The sequence below is a fragment of the Anoplolepis gracilipes genome, chromosome 8, assembly GCF_047496725.1.
Source record: "Anoplolepis gracilipes chromosome 8, ASM4749672v1, whole genome shotgun sequence".
Classification (NCBI taxonomy): Eukaryota; Metazoa; Arthropoda; class Insecta; order Hymenoptera; family Formicidae; genus Anoplolepis; species Anoplolepis gracilipes.
The window spans coordinates 1,108,775-1,126,599 of record NC_132977.1 but is presented as its reverse complement, the minus strand read 5'-3'; the positions used below and the strand labels follow the sequence as shown (position 1 = coordinate 1,126,599).

General features: G+C 34.7%; 1 protein-coding gene across 2 annotated transcripts in view; it reads right to left on the bottom strand.

The window, feature by feature from the left end:
- The window catches only part of Nudc (nuclear distribution C, dynein complex regulator), a 78,171-nt gene that overhangs the window by 344 nt on the left and 60,002 nt on the right, over positions 1 to 17,825 (bottom strand). Inside the window, exons 5-7 of one of the 2 annotated variants that reach the window (XM_072898417.1) lie at positions 971 to 1,165; positions 221 to 423; positions 83 to 120 (exon numbers count right to left, since the gene is read on the bottom strand). In XM_072898417.1, the coding sequence (XP_072754518.1) occupies positions 83 to 120; positions 221 to 423; positions 971 to 1,165 (436 nt within the window). Of the gene's footprint in view, positions 1 to 3; positions 121 to 220; positions 424 to 970; positions 1,166 to 17,825 lie in introns of those variants that run through there. The other variant, XM_072898416.1, reaches the window with a different exon arrangement.

The window sequence follows — 17,825 nt, the reverse complement described above, 5'->3', positions numbered from 1 at the left end:
TGATTTTAGTAGTGTAATCAATGTAATATTAGAATATCATTAAGTGTCAATAAATTTAACAAATAAAATTAATTAAATTTACATTTTGAGAAATCCATCTCAGGATGTTGTTGCATGAACCTGTAAAAAAGTTAACAAATTATTTAAAATATTAATATTAACATATAATACAACTTACATATATATGCGGCAAAAATATCAACGACATATAGTGTCTTACTTTTTGATAACATCTTGTTTCTTCTGCTCATCGGATGTTGGAAGTCCTAACTCCTTCTGTCTCTGATCATACATCATCTTTTCTACGAGGCCTCGTGTCTCTCCATCGAGATCAGAAAGCTTACTAGGTTCGGGATTAACTTTCTTCGTGCTGATTTCCGGCTCGCTCGTTATTACATGAGCCCACCATTGCATCTTATTTACCTATATACGGTAAATGTTGATTTCATTATTAGTTAAAAAAGAAATATTGCAATGTATTATATCAAATATTATAAATTTATATTTTGTAGTTATATCGCCGTTAACAATATTTAATTTTTATCTGAACGATTTGAAAAGCTTTTTGATATTTTGCATTTTTTAATCGATAATTGATATCGAGTTGTTTTGATACAGAGTATCATAATATATGTAATTACGATATTTTTTATTTCATAAAATATATATAAAATTTTGGAAGTTGTGGCAAGTATAATCACGATTAATACGATCATGGAATAATTAATAATTAAATACTGTATAGTATTAATAATTAAATGCTGTATTTCGCGAGTCTAAAACATGTTCATTGCCGATCGATCACACATATCTTGAATCTCCACACATACATATGTGATTGAACGATCGTAGAACTATCGGAATTACCGTTCCGACAAGGCCGAAGAGCGGCGAGGTCGCGAAAAAGCATATTACTAATGTGAGGGCGCGGATTCTGACACGTACATATGTGTATGTGTCTACGACTCACCTTTTCCAGATTAATTAACAACACTTTCCCGTCCTCGATTACCCAAGTAGATTCCTCGAGTTTGGCCTCGTGTGGGAAATCCCCGGCAAGAATTGGTGGATGGCCCTTAAGCCCGCAGCTTAAATGTTTTTTCGTGATCGTCACGACCACGTCTCTCGGTCTAACCGAGAAATTCACCTTTAGTGGCACTCTAATCTGTAATGCAAAAATCACAACGTGTTTACTTGTTTGTTTGCGCAAATATTATTCACAAGTGGCGGCTAAAAAATTCGCTTGAAAAAAGATCTCATCGGGAATTTATCCGTTGTATTATAAACAAAAAATGTAAATAAATGATATATACATTTATTTTATTTTTATAATCCATTTCATCGCGCGACTTTCATCATTCTGATAAGTTAATAATATAAATTAACATGAATTTATTTTGATAGATAATTTCAATATAATGACACGCAAAAATTACAAATTCCCATGGATAGGTGGTACACCCAAGTAGAAAGAAATAATGGATAGAATGATCGGTCAATAGCGAGAGCGAGACTCGTTCTCAACGTGTTCTGCACGAACGCGTTTATATCCTTTTACGATTACGATCTTGTTGCAGATCATTGTGATTGGGATCGTAGTGACCTCGGACTTGGATTTTGGAAATGAAAAATCGCAATGACTTTAGAAGAAGACCTTGAACGTTCGAAAAGTTCGTGGGAGCATTCGAATCTTCCAAGCGTGAATTGGAAGATGAAGGATGCATTGTAAGGCTCGACAAAGCGAAATGGCAAAGGTTCGACATTCCTGCCAAATATACATTCTTACACTTCGTTAACCATCGAGAGTGTTCTTTAATTGATAGCAGGCGAACCAGATCTTGACTTTGGATCATTGCCAGTTCGAAAGGGTCAAGAGTAGATCGAGTACGAACGTTTGCCTTATATGAAAGCATTCGAATTTAAAGTGTTGAGTAATCAAGTCATTCATTTGATCATCTGATTCGTCATCAAATTATAAAAATCACAATAATTTTAATAGTTTTATATTCGTTAGAAATGTGTGAATGTATTACAATCTTGAATTTCTAATTTCATTACATTTTCTATATCTATTTAAGCCAAGAACCTTCGTTCGATTAAAAATTATAAGGCAATTATTGAGCAGCAAAATTCATTAACATATTCTTATATCACTGCGACAAAATGACTTATATCCCGCACCTCTCTATTTTTCAATTCCAATTTGTGATGAATATGCAATTCAAACGTTTTCTGAGTTATTACGCATGCAAATTCTGCTTCATTATCTCGTATTTTTCCAGTTACTATTATTCAAATAAAAGATAAAATTTTACATATATTTATGTAATTAGCGCTATATATGATTATATAACTTTTCGCAAACTCGCAAGTAGCTCGATTATTCGCGGCATAATCTCGTGATCAAGCTGATGCGATTGAAATTATTGTGAGACCCTTACATGCATTTATTTATAACTTATATGTAATATTTCGTTGTATTTTGATTCCCACAAAAAAATTAAGTATCAGCTCATGGCGGATCGTTTTACAAAGATCGTCATCATCATTGTCATCTCACAGTCGGTTTTTCTTTTGTTAGATTTCTAGAATAACAATAACGACGACGACGATAGTGGTGATAGATGCGGGTGCATCGGTGCGTGGAAACGGATCATGGCTACCGACTTTGCGCCCGACGTTAACAAAGTGGCATATCATTATAAAAGCGACAACGAGAAGGCGAGGAAGAAGACGGCCATAAGGTTGCTCATTTTACCGAGGTCTAGCCTAAGTAGACTGTGACGCATGCTTTAACTCTTTAACAATGCTTTGACACTCTTTGAAATATTCGTAGATTACATTACAGAGTCAATTCATACCATAAATAAAAATTTTATTTGTTTTATTTGCAATCTCAATGACACTGGATTTTTGTAGACCATTATTTAATAATGTTGTTCTCAAGTAGTATTATTTTCTTATTTACTCTAGATACTGTCTTTGCTATTACGTTCGAACTTTAATCAATCTTGCTGTCAAAGCACATACGCTATATAAACGTAATTATTTTTTCTACTTTAAGAAATAGCGTTCAGAGATCAGAGATTCTTATGTATGTCTACATCACGATTGGTAATCACAGCTGTATTGATATAGCTCGTCAGAATTCTGCGAGAAAAAAATTAGTTTTAATTGTACGTAATAAAAAGATTAGACGATTGCTTTCCAATTTTTTCATGTACAAATATATTTACTTCTTAAATTATTTTATTTTCAAAGCTTGTAAATAATTTGTGAAAAATATTAAAATACATTCAATTATTTATAATTAACAAAATCAACAATTTTATTCAATTATTTTAGTAATTTGAAATACTATTTTGAATACTATTGAGAATAAAAGAGAGATATTGCGCATATTAATAATAATAATAAATTTCACAGAATATAATAATATTGTTATGTATTGTTATGTTATGTATTGTTAGCTTCATTCTTTTGCTTCGCGTAATTCATTGCTATTCCTACCGGTTTAACCTGGCACCCGCATAACGTGTCGTATTGATGTCGTCCGTGACTGCTAGACTTGCGAAACATTCCTTTTTACCTTATAGTCGCACCGAGATCGCGTAAACACATGTAAAGTCTTTTCTATATATACGTAAATATGTGCCTTTTTGTTCGGTGTATGTATTTGTACGGTGTAATTATGTATGAGATATCAATAACAACAATAAAGATAACGAACAGCATCTTTGACAGTTTGCAACAAGAATGCAATTAGAGATGGAAATGCGGTTATTTGAATGTCAGCTTTACGAAGAAATGTATGAGATATATTATTTACATTTATACTGTTGTGCTTTGATATAAGAATGGAAATCTTTATAGAAATCATGAAAAAAAAAATGAATGATTAGATCTCTAATATCCCTGAATGTAAAAGAAATAAATTATATTTTGTTAATAGATTTTTCAAAATCATAACTAATAAACTTATCTATCCATTAACTACTTTATCGATATATAACAGTCACTATAATTTATTTATAGTATTACGTAAACTTTTTAGAGAGAATTAATGACATGTACAAATAGACTAGTCAAACTTTCAAAGTCCCATTGGTTTATGATATCATGAACGATTATAAATGACGTATCCGTACTAAAAATGACATGTTGACTATTCATAACAAAGACACAATCAAGATGAAGAATTTTAATAAAAACTTTGTCGTAATAAAGAAATAATTGCCTGCGTGACTTTTAAAAACTATGTGTCAGAATATATGACCTGTTTGTCTTTCTTAATTAAGCACACGTGCATGCATTCCTTCGAATTCGAATTGGAATTTTATTATTTTATTTGACAAATTAAATTAACAATTTAATATCAGCATTAAAAAAAAATAACAAGCCACTAGTTTATTACGATTTCATAGCAGTTACTGTAAACTTTCCGTTTGGAATTTTATTATTAATTAAATAACACGTGACAAAATCATAAAATCCATCTTAAAGTTATATATTCGATATCTTAGAATTTATAATCTTTTTTTTTTATTATTCGTAAATGTTATACAAACGTTTGTGCTTAAAGTGTATTCTGAGAGATTTTATTAGGCGAATTATTTTGAATGATTTTGGCATCTGTAAATAACACAGGCGCTAAAAATGGCATAAAGATTGTACCTAATACAAATTTATAAACTCGATGAAGCTCAGAGACTTCGATATTTGGCTTGTTGTCAACGGAACGTACAAACGTGATACTAAAGACTGGTATAGCTGCGCGTCATCTTGCTCGCGGATAACCGATTTATTTGGCGCTTCGGCGGAATCCTTGATACTAAAGGATCGTACACGTTTACCAGGCCTCGCTTGCGCAACCGAATAGTTTGTTCATTACTCACGATGAATAACGCGCCTCTTTTCGAGACGGAGGAGATCTCGCGACGAGATCGAAATTTGTAATCGCGACTCTTGCCAATTCGACATTCGTACAGTATATTAATGCACAAATGAAATTTTCTATTAAAAAAAAACCACGTCAGTAGATAATAAATAAAAAATATTAAATCGTCAGTTTAACGATACAACGACAGAGACTCGACAAAGATGATATCTTTTCAGGAAATCAAGGACGTCGCGAGGATTTAAACGAAAAAGAGCTTATGCACAAAGAGTGATATATTTATTACTTTAATAATTACAGAAGCTACTTTAGTAAAACATTAAACAAACGTTGTAGTAATTGATAAAAAATACTTGTAACCTAAAAGCGCTATAATGTTTTATTATATTTCAGTTGGATCTGAATATGCAAAGTTAGTACTTGAATTTTAAAATTCTACAGACCTTATTAAAATTCTAGCTTCTTTATAAAAAGTTCAAAATTTTATTCATGTAGATAAAAAAGTTCCACTATGATAATTTTGAAATTATTATAATTTATAAAACAAGATAATAAATAACTATATAAAAACTAAATAATTGAAAAGAACTTATATATTTAATTTTTCTAAAATTTTTGATAAAAAAAAATATTTTAATATTGTAAAACAAAATCAAAAGATGATTTTGAAATCAAACCGTTCTCCTGATGAATTATAATTCCTTTTATATTTAAGAATTCTATTTCATAGTTTTTAAAATATTTAACTTTTTAACTAAAGCACTTAAATAAGATTTCAAAAAATTTATAATTATTATAAAAAAATTATAATATAAGACATTAATGTTATAATATATTTTTTAATAAAGAATTTCAGTAAAGTTGTAAAAAAAGAACACGAAGAATCAATTAGCTATGTCAAGGTATATTATAAATAGAGTACTTATTTTCGCATTGATTAAACACCAAGGCTGATTTGCAATTGTCATATTTTAATATTCATATTATAGTTGCACATTGAAGAGTAGTAGATAATGTTAGACATATGCCGAAGAAACATCTCCGAAGGGCGTTGGAATGTAACTAAAAAAATTGCTATTATCTCAAGCGATGGTAATTTGCAAAAAAAAAAAAAAGAGAAATAGTAAGAAGATAAAAAAAGAAAAGAACAACGTAGAATAATCTGAATATAGACGACATTTGTATTCACAGATTCCATTTGTGTAACTTTAATGAATATCGATGGATTCGCAAATACTCATTCAAGTGAACGAGTAAAGTGAAGTAACAACATGTATATACTATAATTAATTCTATCTGCATTGATAATATTCAAGAACACTATGAAGGAAGTTTCACTTAACAAAGATGATACAATAAAAAATGAATAAGTATGCAAAGGCGTACTTTGAAATTAAATCGGTCTTAATGATTTCATATATCACATATAATACTTGATATGAATTACTATCAAATTGTGAAATTATTTCAGCATTTTTTATCGATCTTTACAAAAAGATTTTCTGTCGTACTGTCATAATGATAATTCGGAAAAATAATATACATCGACAACGATTGACATAAAATGATTTTTACATCATGTTAACACCGCAAAATCTGGTTTTTAAATCAGCAATTATCCCTACAAGCGTCATTTTACGTTTTTCATAATCAGTTATACCTTGTTGCGGTAGAAGATGTAATTATCCCATAACGGTCTTTTAATGCGGGTTTTTACAAAGCCACACATAGTTAACGCTAATCATTGTTTTAATGATGAGACAAAACGGTATAGAAAATTAATGTATGACTTCCAATAGATGGTGCAAATAAACATTACATTCAAACGATAACAATTCTCGTTATAATCAATAATTGTCATTAAATAGTTAATACATGTACACTACAAATTATACGGATGAGATAATAACACAACATCTTATTTCAAAGACAAAGTGACGTCAGAACTGTACTAAAAGATGTAATTAATAAATAAAACAAAATTTGTACACAATCATTAACTGCAAATTATATTAACGATATTATATATTATTCCAATATTATTCCAATATGAATAATATAATATTTACGATAACGGAACCAAGAAGGAGCGATCGACGCGATGGCAAAGGTACAAGCTCGAGGAGAAATGAAAAGATCGATGAGCTTCTCTCGCCGAGCGCACGCACAGGTGTGGCGAGTGTACAGGTGCATCGTGTATTTCTACGAGAATGCATGCACGTGTGCATCGTCTCGTATGCAAGAAAAGACGAGCTCGAAAGAGAAGGAGAGATGCCGATTGTGAAAAGAGGCAGAGCACAGATAAATCGCGTCGACTCGAGAAGACGATTAGGATTCTCAACGCGGATTTTCTGCAATTCGCAACAGTTCGTATTAGCGGCCGAGGATAAGAGCGCAATATGTGTTAATATGCATGAAAACGCAGCGCGTAATTTATACGTATGAACATATGTTGCACAAAGAAACGAGGTAGTTGCCGAGATTAAATCGAATGCAGTCCTCGCGATATAATAAGCACCGACAATAAATGTGCGCTTCCCGAAGTAAAAATTGTACCGTGCGTCAGGAGCATTAAGGTAAAAATTGTTGCAGCCGGTAGGATGCAGAATCCAGGTCGCGACGAGAAGCAAACCGGAGGAGGAGGAGGAGGGAGAGAGGCCCGTAGGTAAATATTTCTTCACACCACAATCTGGAATCGGGGGCTAATGTAGGTCGCGTGTTATTTTACTTTAATCGTCAATATATTTATCTTAATAAGCGAGCGGATGTAACGTACGATTTACGCGAAATCGTGAAAAATAAAGCATTGTCGGGCAAGCCACCCTTGTTGAAATTTGATTGTATACATATATATATATGCATGCAATAGCATAATACGTATATTATTATAATTTATCACGTTGATGAAGATAAATATCGCTTAAAAGTGCACTTATCTCCAAATATTTTTTTACTTAACACATTTAAAATCTCGTAAATCACATTGGAAATATCTCGCGATGTAGAAAGATTTATTAAAAAAATTAATTAATTAATCGCGCGTTTTCTCTGCAAGACGCAATATCGGGCCGATGTTGTTAAACCATCATTGGTCGGTGAAAACGCGCGCTGACCTCTCTTTCTGTCTTCTGCGTGATCCTCGATTATACCGTTGATTGACGAGGTTCACCAAACACAAAGTGAGGTTCTCTCGATATTAATTGTCCGCGCGGGGCCTGGCGACGTCGTCGAGAGACGGAGAGAGGCAGGTGCGACTCCGCTACAATGATACTCTAACATGTCGCCTTCGGTTTTCTCGGCGAAACCAGCCGCGGCCCGGTAACGCAACGGTGGTGCGCGCGTCAGCCAAAATTCCAGGGGGCCGTGTAAGACCGGTTCCTCCCGAAAAATTGGCGCCGAGCTGACCACGTTTCGGGTCAAAGAACGGCCTTGCCTCTCCTCCGTCCCTCACTCTCGCGGCCTCTTCACCATCTCCCCTGTCTCATCGCCTTGACTGCTCCTCGCGCTTTTCGCGTCCTCGCGGTTCCCCTTCTCACTTTAATTCGCCATCGGCACCATCGCGCCCATGTCAGTGGCATAAACATGCCTTTTGCCAGAGAGAAAAAAAAAAAAAACAGCGACGAAGATGACGATAATATTCCGTGTCTTACGTTTAATGTTTAATGGCATCTCCTTTTCCCCGATAATGTCAGATGCTTCCTATTCGGCTACGAAATCAAAGATCGGTGATTATCTGTGGATTACGATATTTTGTAACGACTCACATGTTCACAGTCGAACATGTTATTTTCTCAAGCGAAATCTTTAACGATAAAGCGATCACGAAAGATTCAAACGATTTGTAATAATCACTTCTTCGAACCGTATGTAATAAACGATATGTTAACTCGAATTAAGAATTCGACATTCATGTAAACCGCAAGCAGTTACTAGTCAAATACGTCATCCATCGCTTAACGATCCCCATTGCTTCGACTTCGATTTTATCCTTGATGAAACATGAAGAAACAGAATAACTTTCGACAGATGTTGCCATTCTTTATGATCCGCGAGCAAACTGTTAACCCAAACAGAAGCCAGTTGAGTTACAACAAATCAGTTATATTAGCTATCGAGCAAACAGAATGCTTTATACATAATTGCGAAAAGTAACAAAGGTGAGTAAAAGCGCATAAATAAATAACTGTCTCGGAAATCTGAGCGTTAATGAAACCGCGTTCTTATCCTAGTTTGAGAAAGTACAAGTGTTGTAATCCCGAGTAATTTTGCGCCAACGTATCTGACGGCGAATAATTACTGAGTTATTGGCAATTTGTTCGCCATTCGTTTTAGATACGCGATAACTTTATACCGTATCGATTACGTGCGCTTAGTCGTAATTGACTTAAACCTTACTGCCTTAAAACACGATCACGTGCGATTTGGATAACAGATGTTCTCTGTTAAACTTTTAACCGATATTTATGCAAGAAATTTGCCTTACACAACTTGCTCCTGTTTATTATAGTTACTCCGCTGTAGAGATTTCAAGTACTATACATACACATGAAGAAGTATGAACCGGATAGAATTAAGTGGGCTATCTGCAACGCTTATAGATGTTACGCAAAGAAGCTCGCATGAATAACATAACGTGACATCAAAACGCGTTAAATCACGTCGATTAGAGTACGTTAACACTCTTAGGATGAAACGAAACAAAATTTTTCGTCGTTACGTGATAATTACCGGCGCAAAGTGGATAATTTCTGCCGATTAAACACCCTCCCCCCCCCCCCCCCGAGAGAAAATTGAGCACCGCTGTTAGATAAACGGTAATCAACAATCGCTCCACTTTCGCGTATTTGCGGCAAATGCGCGTTTTACAAAATTGCACGATGCAGTGTAATGGTCCTTTTCATTCGGTGAGGCACGCGTGCGTTTCACAGGCGCCGCAAAGTGCGCGCGGCAAATATCATCGTTGCGCTCAAACGCGCCGCTTACGCAATCACCGAGAAAAGGAGAGACCGAAAGTAGAAAGAGGGGAGGGAGGGAGGAAGGCTCGAGCGCGCGCGCGCGGAGAGGAAGAGTATGCCGCGGCCGCCAAAAGTGAAATCGAGAGATTGAAGAGGACCAAGCGGAGATAGGGCGCTTCGAGATGTTACGTTGAAAAGGGAAGACAAATTTTACGATCTAATCCCCGAGTATCAGCGATAATCTCTCCTGGTAGCAATTAAGGTAAAGCACTTATCTTGCACTATTATATCTCTTATCTCTATCTACTTATGTAATTTATAATGAACAATAATAATGATTCAACACTCAAAAAAATATTTTGCTAATGTAGATAGATTTCTAGATGTCTCAGTTAAAATTTATCGCGACTTTTGGTATCTGTTAGAATATTGTTTGTCACGTATAGAATTTATAGCAGCAATATTCTAGCCTAGCAATACCTGTAGAAAATTTAAATCCCAGTGCCAAATATTAATCACAAATAAAATTGTCCTTGACAATAGGCCTTAAAGATGGGCATCGCGGAAAAATTTTCAGTCTAAATTACACTAATAATACAGATATAAATTCTGTCTCTGTCATTTAAATTGATAAGTGCAAAATATATGCAGTATCACAGTATTTGCTAATAATTTATCTGTTTCAGTTAATTTTTTACATCTAGAAAATTTTGTTCAAGTTGCAAGATCATTTGTTTGAGTGAACAAACTTGATGTACTCGCAAACGCGAGTATTTTTTTTAACTAAATTGTTAACTATTCTAATCACTCTAACAGCATTATGTTTTTAAGAAGAGATTTTAATCTATAAAGAAAAACTAAATCTGATCATTTTTAAGAGAAGTCTCAGCTGGGAAGCACTTTGTATTCATTATTAGACGCTGTGCTATGAAAGGGTGAAAGAGAATATGCGCACTATGGTGATACCACGGTAGTATGAATAGAGTTCGCGGGAACATTCGGGTTATCAACGCTAGAAATCGAGAAGGATACCTTCTCCGGTGCCTCATTAAAAGACCACCCATGTGAAGAGCCTGGCATGAAGTAGACGAAGTGCGCGCGCGATCGCAACCCCGTTAACTATGCTTGCGCAAACTACGCCGCCGATGACCATTGTTCTCGAAGTAAGCGAGCATTCATCATTAATTTCTTAGACGGATTGCAGAGCGCATCTTTCTATCTAGTTTCGTTTAATTGCGCTTAATCAACTTTGCTGATTCGAAAGCTTATAGATGTCGGAAGATTGTAAAAAGTTTACTAGGTGATGAATGATGAAAATTATCTGTAGATTGATCATCGATAGATCGACATTTCCGTTTATTTCCAGAGGTTGTATATTGCTTAAATATATTTTCAATTAAGTATTTGGTAACTGTTTCTTTAATGGCTTATTTTATCTAAAGATCGGTGTTAATTAAATTCTATATATACAGATATAATATGAGGAACGTTCATATGTTGTCATAATGCATTTCGTTGAGAAGTCTAGCACAGAGAATGCTAAATAAATTATATCTGTATATGGAATCTTTAAATATGCATAATGGAAGATATGATACTTGTAAATACTTGTGATTCTGTATTAAGACTAAAACATTCTATATGTAATTTTTATAATTTTATGACATGTCGTTAGGATCAAACTACTTCTTATCGTATTTCTCACAGATTTTTACGTAAAAATTTCTGCGACAATTATATTCAGAGAAATTTGCATTCAAATATCATGTGGAAATTTTACAAAAAAATGATTTTTAACGATAAAATTTTCAGATAAGATTAACAAATAATGGCATAAATAAAAAAAAAAAGATATGTAATATCGTTTTTCTTAAATTCTTAGATGTCGAAAATTTTTTCTCTTCTCAAATGCACAAGTAAACAAATCCAAAATATGAGTTTTATTAAAAAATTCTTGCTCTCGTTTTATATAACAAAATATCAATAACATAGCATTGGTTTAATATTTTTTTTTATGCGCGCATTACCAATGTAATTCAAATTTTGGACGAGAAAAGAAATAGACACCGATTACAACTTGATTGCCTGCAGGATCATGCATAAAAACTTCAACAATAAACGTTATGTAAGTAGATGAAATTCTTGCATACTGTGTACATGCTCTATATATCGTACGAGGTCGCTTGCGACGAGTTTTTGTTCACCGAATCTTTCTTATTTTTACAACTCGATAAGATCGAGAATATCATTATTATAGCCTTGAAAAATATATTGACAAAAAATTAATCGTATATTTTGTCACCATTAAATATTCAATTTTAAATTAAATAAATGATGATGATGATAATCGAACAACACATATTTCATATCATGCTCCATTGCATCAATTTATTTTTTAAGCTTTAGAAAATGTCCTAAAAATTAGTGAAATGTTTTGAAATATGACAAGAAATTTGCACATTCTTAAGAAGCTGTAAATATCGTTTGGTAATTTTAATTAGCGAATTTTGTACTGTCGCATCGTTTGCAAAGTAATAATTTACATTATTCAGTGGTCACGATTTTTAATAAAACGTAGGTAGTTCATTCCTTGAAGCTCGCTCTTCAAAAGTGCTAAAATGCCAGCGCTCGTACGTTACACTATTTTGTAAATATCTCCTTGACATGATTGCTCACAAAAATGTACATAATACGCGAACGGGATCGTTACGACTGTTCGATTACATTTAAGTACATGATTATATCTTGTATTTGAGCGATAATATTAAATATCTCCGATTGGTCATTCGGCAATTAAATGTATAAGTAATAATTTCCACATAATACATACATCAGGAACAACAACGTCTATTACTGCGACGCATCGTAATTCGTCGAATTATACGTCCGGAGTGCAACCACATGATAAGGGATGATTTGATCGTAAATTGTTACGAGAGGCACAAATATATATTTTTAATGGAAACAATGACATTTGTCTTGCGCAACCATTAATACAACGAATAATTGTACCTTGCACACGCGTATTCGCATCGTTAGTTAAAAGCAGTTTCATGTTGCCAATAATTATTCTTCTTTAATTCGTTACTGCATACATAGCTATTTATTTGTTTTCTGCAATTATTTTATATCCGGTAGGATGTATCAACAGAGTACCTGAATTTTTCACTATTAAAGCTACTGACAACGCAAACATTATCATCATCATCGTCATCATCCTCTTCGTCCTTTTAACTTTCATGCTTGTCATATATCATCGATATAACGTGTAGATACCACTAATTATTAGCAAACTGTCACTTGGGAATGACCTCTCCTCGTTCCCTACGATTAAAACCTGTAGTAACGAGAGGGTTAATTGTCGGTTGCCGAAGTACACTCGGATTGGGAAATAAAGTCCATTCAGATTGATTATTATTACGCACTCGGTAATTATCATTGATCAAAATTAATTTCTTGAATTGTATTAATAAAAAATGACTGTATATAAATAAACAGCTCTCTTACTTATAATCAACGCGTGGCCTCGTTAAAGAAATTTTTTTACCAATGTCACGGTAGATACCGCGATCGGTAAACAAATTAATTTCATCGATTGCTGCATCGGAGAATAGTCGACATTTCCAAGGAGCGAAAACGTTAACGCAACTAGTAGTTAATTGAAAATCTCTTGAATTGCGATTATTGATCTGGGTCAGCAAACACCTTTCACGTATTAGTCAAATGTTACGCAACATTAATCGTTACAATTTCTTTGTTCGTGCCATTCGAATTGGCGGGAAAATTACACCTGTGTCAAATACGCGTTATAGTTTGCGTATATCATTTGCGCGGTGAAGTATATCATCACTATGAGACTCTTGCACATCGGTACGATACAACATCGCTCTCGTCACTCGTGAAAAATTCAGGAACGTCAAAGGAGCAGCGAGGACGACGACGAAGTCGCCGCGCAAACCAGAAACTCTTGCGTTTTATTGAGAAAGAGCGTCTTCCAGCACACGCGCTCATCGAGGTAACCGAGCGGAACCTTTCGCGGTCGATAACTCCAAAGGATCATTAACGTCTTTCTAGGGAGATTACACTACAGGTCGCTGACAAGAGGAGTGACGTAGACGGTGGTGAATAGCGAAGAAGACCACGCGTATTGGGAAACAACGTGAGGTTGATCCGGGTCGCTTCTACGACGGACGGATGGAGCGGCCGGTAGGCTCTCCTTTTTCTTCACGAGCTACGCGATGCAGTCGGTGACACCACGTCGGTGTCAAGGACTTCGAAGGATGAACAGCCTATACCGAGATTTATTAGGTTATTTACGTATATGTTACAAGGTTGTGTGCGCGCCAAGTGCGATAATCGCTGAAAATCCCGCATTTCTTTTTCTTCTTCCGCGCGAGTCGATCAATCGATATTGTTGCTTATAATCCATAATAATAATGTATAATGTGATGAGATCAATTATTTCGCTCCACAAGTTTTCGATAGATAATATATATAATTTACTTATTAAATAATGATTCTAATGATTTCGTTTTGTGTCCTATTTCTTCGTAAAGATTTTTTCTAAAAAAAAAAAAAAAAAAAAAAAAAAATTATTTTAATTTATAATTATTTCGTTAAAAATAATCTTTTATTCTCCTTTAGATTATGAAAACTAGATATTTTTCACGGAGAAAGATTAAAAGCAAATTTTGCATAATATAATTTTCTAAACTTCATGAATTATTACAAGTTTCCAAGCTTTCTTTGAAATGAAGCACGACTGATGAATAGATAAGAGTCGGTAACTATTGTAGAAGGCTACATAAAATAGTCGTATGTAATTTGTATGTTGTCTAATGCACTAGATTGCTAATATTACAATTATGATCACTAACGATAACAGACTCTCACCTAATTAAGTCTTAACTAACTTGGCAAGAATATAGGTACGATTCGCAACTACTGTAATGTAATTGCGAGATAGATTATCTCCTTTGATTTCGGCGGTTCTTTGCTAACCATATGATCTCTTAATAAAACTTTCAACTGCAATAAACAAAATGTGTTTAAATGATTAAAAAAAAAATATATATAATAATCAGGGTTATCGTTAATTATCAAATGATTTCGATAATCTGACGTCGCGTTTTACCGCATTTAAGAATTTACGAGGCCAGACACGCGCTAATGAGGGACTATTATTTGGTTAAGGACGTTGTTACCGCGAGAAACGAGAATACGAACTTGCTAAGTAGTGCGGGAACCTTTCGTAACGCGACAATTCTGTTGCCCGAAATATAAAGAGAAATTGCGGATCGCTGCGCGGACGCACGCACGGCCGTTTTTCGGCACAATTACGCTCGTCCGTTGTGAAGCGGGAGCTTTATTACATTTTTCCCGCGAATCGGGCAACAATGTTGCAAAATTACCGGTTCTTACAAGGTGCGCAACGTCGTCGATCGTCAGCCGCACATTCTCTAACTGCATAGTAATTGCCATGATGACCCCGGCGTTGCGCGCAGGCATTGCAACTTCTGCCTTTCATAACTGACAAACGTATCAGAAGAGTGAGAGACCGAGGGCGAGCAATAAAATAATTGAAACCCCCGCAAAATCTTTTCGCGGAGTTTTATCTCGTGAAAGAAATCAGAAGCTCATTTATTTTCCAGCTACAATAATATGACTCGAGGCGTAAACTGGCGTTTAAAAACCTAAATGCAACAGGTGCATGAATGTATATATATGTAATTACGATAAATTAAACAAGTACCTTTCAAAAGCACGTACAACGCGAGCCAATTTTTCCACCGTGACTGAACTGACGCTTTTTTTATAGCAAATAATCTTATTTCTACTACAATTAACATTTTTATATATCATGGTTAAAGTACTTTTTGTAAAAGCTACTATTATAACGCCATTGGACGCGGTGTCCGAAGTGTACGCTCTAGTTTCATAACAATTACCTCCTAGATTTCGAAATTGCACGTTTTTACGCAATATATGACTCGAATAGTTTAATGGAACCTTCCTTCACTCTTAAAACGATAATTGATCATGTAAAAATATTTCGTTGTTTTATACATTGTCAATCGTGAATCAAAGAAACTGTGAGTTTTGTCATCGTCTTCGGCCATGTATGATATCATATTGCTTTTAGATTATCTCAGGCGAATTTTTTATAATAAAACTGTTGAAAACGTGGGACACACCATCTTACCTCCCGCGCATATTTTAATTGCTGCAGACAATTACCGCGATGACCCTGAAGAAGCGCGATGATATTACAAGGGATTCTCTGAGATAATACGTTTTTTATTTGCAATCGAGGTATTACGAAAATGAAATCTTGTTTCGTAAGAAGAGATGTTTCATGTCTAGTACCGAGGTCATGTATTCAAAGAGCTTCTCTCTCTCTCTCTCTCTTTCTCTCTCTTTTATAAAGAATAATTAGGAACAATTTTTTTATATTCACGAAAAAAACTATGTATATCAATCATATACACTGGCAAGAAAAAAAAAATTTAGAAAAAAGGTAAAGTAGAATATAGAAATTTTATATATTATATACATTTTTCATATTTTGAGACGATAAATTTATTTCGATTCTCTGCTGAATTTTGGAAATGTTAATATATTCACATTTTTCACGATGAATAGGTATACCCGCGCCGCATTTTACATGGCCGGGCACGCGCTTTAATTGCGCGTGCAATTACCACGATGACCCCGGGCGTCGTTGCTGACCTTACGAAGAATGCTTCTTTAAATTCCTGCATTTCGCAACTGGCGGATGCCCGCTCTACGCGTTCCCGAGCACGTAGGAGGTAGATACGTACGGATAGTCGTGTCAAACGCGTTCGGGCGAGCGTACATACGTGACTGAATTGAACGAAATATATGCGTAAGCGAGACAGAAAACGAGAAGGAGAAAAAAAGAAGGCAGGCTTCCGTCGTACGTTCGGCTGAACGCGACGCGAGACGCATACGGAAAATGTGAGTTCAATGTCAGCCAGACGATCCACTACCATTCCCCCGCGATCCCCGAGATAGTTTGTTATCCATCGCCGTGATGGTCGCGGGTTGCGTAACGCGAGGCCTAAATACCGATCGCCACATCCTAGCCGGATGGTCTAAAGATGCATCTAAATGCAGATAGATTTTCCACCGCATCTCGCGAGAGTCATTAACTCTCTTCTCCCATGAAGCTGTCTCATCATCGTTCAGCGACTTCGCATGAAGATGCGATCCCAAGAAGGAACAAGTTCTTTACGGAATGTCTCGAGCGAAGTGTGCGTCTCGATACAATTTTCAGAGGAAAAGTAAATATAAATAATAAACGTTCATCTACATTAGCAAAAAAATATTTTGCTAATGTAGATGAATTTCTAGATGTCTCAATTAAAATTTATCGTTACATTTTCTATCTGTTAGAATATTGTGTGTCACGTAGAATTTATAGCAGCAATATTCTAGCAATACCTCTAGAAAATTTAGATCCCATTGCCAAATATAATTGTCCTTGACAATAGGCCTTAAAGATAGGCACCGCAGAAAAATTTTCTGTCTAAATTATATTAATAGTACAGATATAAATTCTGTCTGTCATTTAAAATTGATTTTTAACATTGATTAAGTGCAAAATATATGCAGTATCACAGTAATTGCTAATAATTTATCTGTTTCAGTTAATTTTTTACACCTAGAAAATTTTTGTTCAAGTTGCAAGATCATTTTTTTTTATTGTTTCGTTAATTATTTTATATACACGAGCAGTATATAAGTACGCGTTTATATAATTATTAATCTATGGAAATCTGCTCATATAAAGATTCGCACAGATTCATACTTCGACGTACGAATATTTTTAATTAATACACAAAATATGACGACACATATACGCACACATACATACATACACACACACACACACACACACGCACGCGCGCGTGATTTTATGCAGCTCAAGACGCAAACGCGTTTAAATAACA